This window comes from Haliaeetus leucocephalus, unplaced genomic scaffold (genome assembly GCF_000737465.1).
Source record: "Haliaeetus leucocephalus isolate CR32 unplaced genomic scaffold, Haliaeetus_leucocephalus-4.0 Scaffold92, whole genome shotgun sequence".
NCBI classification, from domain to species: Eukaryota; Metazoa; Chordata; class Aves; order Accipitriformes; family Accipitridae; genus Haliaeetus; species Haliaeetus leucocephalus.
In genome coordinates, this window is record NW_010972528.1 from 3,269,830 (window position 1) to 3,275,695 (window position 5,866).

General features: G+C 38.6%; 1 protein-coding gene across 1 annotated transcript in view; it reads left to right on the forward strand.

The window, feature by feature from the left end:
* The first annotated feature begins 505 nt into the window (after positions 1–505).
* The window catches only part of PRMT7 (protein arginine methyltransferase 7), a 16,202-nt gene continuing 10,841 nt past the window's right edge, over positions 506–5,866 (forward strand). Inside the window, exons 1-6 of the mRNA XM_010585217.1 lie at positions 506–703; positions 1,544–1,580; positions 2,899–3,048; positions 4,703–4,811; positions 5,151–5,263; positions 5,436–5,470. Coding sequence (XP_010583519.1) covers positions 609–703; positions 1,544–1,580; positions 2,899–3,048; positions 4,703–4,811; positions 5,151–5,263; positions 5,436–5,470 — 539 coding nt within the window. The 5' untranslated portion in view covers positions 506–608. The remainder of the gene's footprint in view (positions 704–1,543; positions 1,581–2,898; positions 3,049–4,702; positions 4,812–5,150; positions 5,264–5,435; positions 5,471–5,866) is intronic.

Sequence of the window (5,866 nt, forward strand, 5' to 3'; positions counted from 1 at the left end):
GCCGCGCCGGCGAGGGGCCCCGAGGGGGAGGTGAGGCGGCGGCGCCGGTTTCGGGCGGGGGAGAGCGAAGAACGCACTCGCCGTCTCCCTTCGCAGCTGCCTCCTGAGGCGGGGGATGGTCCGGGCCTAGGCTGCTCTGCTCGCGGCCGGGCCCGTCCCGAGGTGACGCCCGGCCCCGGCAGAGCTGCCGCTGCCCGGGCGCGGGGAGCGTGGAGCAGGTGCTGGGCTCCGGCCTGGGCCTCCCCTCCGCGGCCCGGGGTCCCGGCGGGGACCACTGCGGCCGCCGGTCCCCTCGGCTCTGCCGCCGCCCAGAGTTTGCGGGTCCCTCCTGACACCCTAGAGAGGGCGGTTGGCCTCCCCCGCCCCGACGTGCGTCGCCTTGGGGACAGATGTTTTTCCTTGAGAATTGACTGGTGGCGTTTTTTTCTGGGCTGAGTTCCTGAACAGGGCTGGGTGACAGGTTTGCCCTAGATGAAGTGGTGTCTGTTGTTTTCACTTGAAGTTTTGTGTTTGTTTTTTTTTCCCACAGCCAGTATTTTGGGTATTACACTGAAGCCAAAGCAGCAAGACCACACGTAATACATAAATAACACAAATTGAGATTGATTATGAAGACCTTTTGTGGAAGAGCTAATCCAACCACTGGTGCAATGGAGTGGTTAGAAGAGGATGAGAACTATGACTACCATCAGGAAATCGCAAGGTATGCTGGAAAAAATAGCTTGTTGTTCCACTAAATGTACGAAAAAGAGCAAACCCAACTTGTTTTTATGACAGTTTTGGGGTTTGTCTCTGTAGAAGCTCCAAGGGCACAAGCTGAACAGACTGTAGGACAGTCTAAATGTTACAGTGCCCTGTGTTGTACAGGGCAGAACTGTAAATGTAGAATTTTGTAAAGTACTCTCCAAGTAGTTTCCTTCTCAATTTTTTAAAATGTTTTCCAAGGTGGTTCTCTTAATGCTGACAGTGAGTGAGTTGTGGCAAAATGCATTGACTAAATTTCTTTTAAATCCTAAGTACAACAAATAATTGCCAGTTTTCTGTTCCTGTAGTGACTTTTTCAGAGCTTAATGTAACACCCAGAGAAATTGGGAAAATTAGATTTTGGGCTATTTTTAAGTAGTGCGACCCATGAAGAAATGGGAACCAAAGAAATTTAAGTCTTGGTAGCAAATGATAGACCATTATTAGGCTGTCTTTCATTGCTATGTATTGCTCTGAATGAACCTCCATCTGTCCCAGCTGTTATTTCACAGCTCTTTGTCCATAGGTTCATGTATTGAGTCCATTGCTGAAGAGAGGATATATGCCAGCAGTTAATGAGTTCATTTATATGCTGATGACCATATCACTGAAATGATGTTATTCCTTAAATTTGGGAAACAGTTCAGATCCTCAGAGTGTGTCAGTTTTCTGTGCATTTATGGGCCATGGGGACCAGGTGCCTTAATAAGAGAAAACGAAGGAGGCTGTATAAGATCTAACAGTTTTGTTGTGCTTTGCAGTAGGTAGTGCATTTGACTTGAATTTTTTTTTTTTGTAGGTCACGCTATGCAGATATGCTTCATGATAAAGACAGAGTAAGTATAGGAGCAAAAAAACTTTTGAATAGTGAGAAAATACGTATTTCCTATCTCTTGAATAGATGTCACTGCAAGATTATACAGGTTTCTCTGAAAGATGAAATGATCAAATTTGTACCCTTTAAGATACCAGACCTGTTCTTAGACCAACATCTGATTATAGTGTTCTGTTGTTTACGGCAGAACATGATATTTACATCAATAGCTGATTTTTGCTGTTCTATGTTTGACAATTTTGACAGAGAGCTCATTAGATGAAATTTCAAAGGCTGTAAATGTGAATCTAGGCTTCTTAGTTCTTATAGGAATGTAAGTAAAGTCTATCTTTATTATTTTGTGGTATTTTTAGCTCTTATTTACTGCTTAGGATTGAGAAAATCGTGGTACCATATGTACAAGCATGATAAAGTTTGGAGTGAATGGTTTAAATGTTCTTTCTGCTCTAGCCATTTAGTCAATAACCTTTTTAAAGACTTTTATGGTGTCTATACTACGAGTCTTGAATTCATACTGAGTTGAAACATGCCAGAGAGATCAGGCATTTAATAAGCCATGTAGAGACAGCAAGTTGTGTCTAAGTAATTAAAACAACTCTACTGGAATTATGTATCAAAAGTGTTAACTAGAATGGTTTGGAGAGGGATCCAGCAGACCTTCCAAATTTATAAGGTCCAAAGATAGCGTATTATTTGGAAAGGTTTGATAAATCATTTGGAAAGGAGTGTCTTACAATAGACTGTTATGGAGTAAATATAAGCATATATTTCAATAAATATACTGTAGCTGACAGATGGCAGGATTTGTTTTTTTCCCTGTTGTTATTGCTGGTATGCATGTAGCCCTACTTAATGGCACTTAACCAAAAGCTGGTATTTAATGTTTTCCAATACATAGAGAGGGGAATCTAAATCCAAGATACTGCAGCTCTTTTGCTGTCATAAGCACTGTGTGACTATTTGAGTGCTGCTGCAGGGGAAAAATAATGAGAAAACCAGTAATATCTCACATGGATCTTACTATTATTTTTATATCTAGAAAATGTTTTGCATTTGTAAATTATGTATGCACTGCAAGTAGCTGATTGATCAATGATGAGTGAATAGCGTGATAAAAATTGACATGCTTTAAGTGGACTGATCCCTCCAAAAACACTTGCTTTTGCTGAAAATGGCTTTGGTATGACTATAGCATAAAGAATGCCTGTAGGCTTTCTCCTGATTATAATCTCATAATCTGAGAATACAAGATTTCTCCACAAAAGTTACAAGTATAAATAGATAAAAGGTTGCTGATCTCTTCCCCCCTTCCTCCACAGAATACAAAGTATTATCAAGGTATTCGTGCTGCAGTGAACAGAGTAAAAGAAAGAGGTGAGAAAGCAATTGTTCTAGACATAGGGACTGGCACAGGGCTCCTGTCTATGATGGCAGCTTCAGCAGGTGCAGATTTCTGCTATGCAGTTGAGGTAAGCATTTGTTACTGGTTGCACATACTTTTGCATGCATGTTCATAACCTCTTTTTAGAGCTTTAGCACAGTTGTTCTGTCTGAATGATCAGTGCTGTGGGTGCATTTGCTATTTTGTATTGTGGCTTTTGAAGTGCGAGTTTGATGCTTTTATGTGTGTGAAAAAGACTTAGATCTTACAAGAGTATGGTTGAAAAGACAATATATTTTTCATTCTTGGGATAGCTTCTGCAAATGTACAGATGAACATTATTAAGTTGAGTTTTATAGTGTTCTGTCTTCTCTACTTATCAAAACTCAAGTGTAATATGGAAAACTTGATTAATGTTTTTGAAAAATGTGAGTATTCTCAAACTACATTGCTGATCTTCATAAGTTTCAGCTCTTGGAGATGGGTTCTCAGACCCACTTAATCGTAACATGGACCCCATCTTAATGAAGAGACTGTCTCAAACTTATTTTTCCATTTCTTTGTGATTAACTAGAGCATCTCCTGTTGTATTGGCCGTTAAAAGAAACATCCTGATGGTCATTAGCCATCATTACTTATCTTAAGGATAACGGGAACATTTTGGCCGGTTAAATTTTTTTTTTTTTTTTACACATTTGAAAAAACAAAGAGAAGATTCATTTGTCTGTAGGTCATAGTTGAAAGGGTGCACTGTGATTTTTATCCAAGTAAAAATTTACCTTTTTTTTTAATCTAGGATTTTATCAGGGACAGTCATCTTTCATATAGGCACAGGAAGCAATAAGCTCCAGAATAAATTTGTTCACAGCCAGTCGTAGGGAAGAGGCAGTGTCAGAAGTGATGTGGTAGGAGGGGTCTTTTGTCTTCTGCTTAGTAGTTTATTGACCACTCTGGCAGAGGAGGATCACTAGCTTGTGGGAGGAAGGGAGGCCCATGATGGAAAATAAAAGCCTAATCTGAAAAGTCTTGAGAGCTACTGTATTGGCATTCTAATAGCAATACATTATTCCAGTTTTGGAACTTAGGCTAGGTTTCAGAGTGGCCACAAATTTCTTTTCTTAAGTAGTCAGGCTGTGTGGCTGAGTAGAATATTTAAAATTTTTGAGTTTAAAAACTGGATTTGGATGTTAAGCCCTTTCACCACATTCTTCATTGTTCTGCTATTTTCAAGCTAGATATTTTCTCTACTTCGTTCTAAATTAAATAAAAATTCTCTTCACGGTTACGCTGTTAATGAAAGCAGATTTTTGGCATGCTTAAGTGACCATGTCAGTGCTGGTTGTTTGGGGTTCTTTTATTTTATGTATTTATTTATTTTATAGCTTGAGCACATATAAGTCTCTTGGGGCCTCTCTTGATGCATATATGTCTTTATTTTTTAAAATAACAAATTTGTTTAATGTAAACGCTAAAACATTCTTAATGGGTATTCTTGTCTTTCACAAGTTAAATTGGAGAAGCTTTTGGAGACAGCTGATTGTAACAGTGACATTGGAGCTCTATGAACTTTTGAAGTGAGGCTTGATGTCTTGTTTCATGGTAATGAATTTCAAACATAGGAAAAGATACAGAAGATGTTAAAATTTTTGCAGGACTAGATATGCTGCGTTTTGTGTTGGTGTCCTTTCATTTCTGAAAGCTAATGTTAGCTTACTAGTTTGTTACACTCTTGCTATTTACAGGTTTTCAAGCCCATGGCTAATGCTGCTGTGAAGATAGTAGAGAAAAATGGTTTTCGTGACAAGATCAAGGTAATCAACAAGCACTCCACTGAAGTCACAGTTGGGCCAGGTGAGAAAAATAGGCTAGGGTTAAAAAAAATTAGCAAGTACCTCAAAACCATGAAGGAATATGTCTTTTTCTTACTTGCCAAATGTTTTTAAATAAAACAAGCAAACTCTTTACTCTCTAGAGAGTAACACTGGAAATTTACTTCAAAAGGAAGTGTTGTAATAGTATTTCAGTAGTCATTTGTATTTCATAGTAAACTTCTGAAGGAAAATAATCTGCAGTCTTCAGCAGGTTTTCTAACAGGAGTAAGTTTTTGAATGACTTGTGTTTTCAGTGTAGCATCTTCTTGAAAAACTTACATAAAGTCTTAATTTTACAATATTAAATTGTGTCTTTTAGATGGAGATATGCAGTGTCGTGCAAACATCCTGGTAACAGAATTATTTGATACAGAGCTGATAGGAGAAGGAGCTTTACCAACCTACGAGCATGCACATAAATACCTTGTACAGGTAACAAAACAGGAATTGGTAGTGTGTCAGATTTATCCCTAGAGAAACTCTTTTGTCATTTTTGGAGTGGCATAGCGATTATACTTGATTTAGGCTTCTATATAATTTATAAATACATCATCAGCTGTGCTAATTTCTTATTCAGTGAATAATTTACTTGATTCATTCCTAGAATAAAGCTGTTGGAGTACGTATTATAAATCACAGGCTCTGAAATTACACTTAGTTTCTTTGTATTAAAACCAGTAACTTGCTGGTTAACAAATGTCTTTCAGAAAGGCATCCAGTTCTGATTTGGAGCTTTTCTTAGTAGTCTGTTCCAATGACAAATAATTCCCAAGATGTTTTAAAAAATGAATTTCTTTTCTTCTCCTAAATTTGAGGGGCTTCACCTCCCAGTCACTGATTGTTTGGGTTTTTTTTTACTCTGCATGTTTTTTGCCTGTGTGTCCTGGCTTCAGCTGGCATAGAGTTAATTTTCTTTCTAATAGCTGGTATAGTGTTATGTTTGGGTTCAGTATGAGAAGAATGTTGAGAACACACTGATGTTGTCAGTTGTTGCCAAGTAATGTTTATATTAAGTCAAGGATTGTTCAGCTTCTC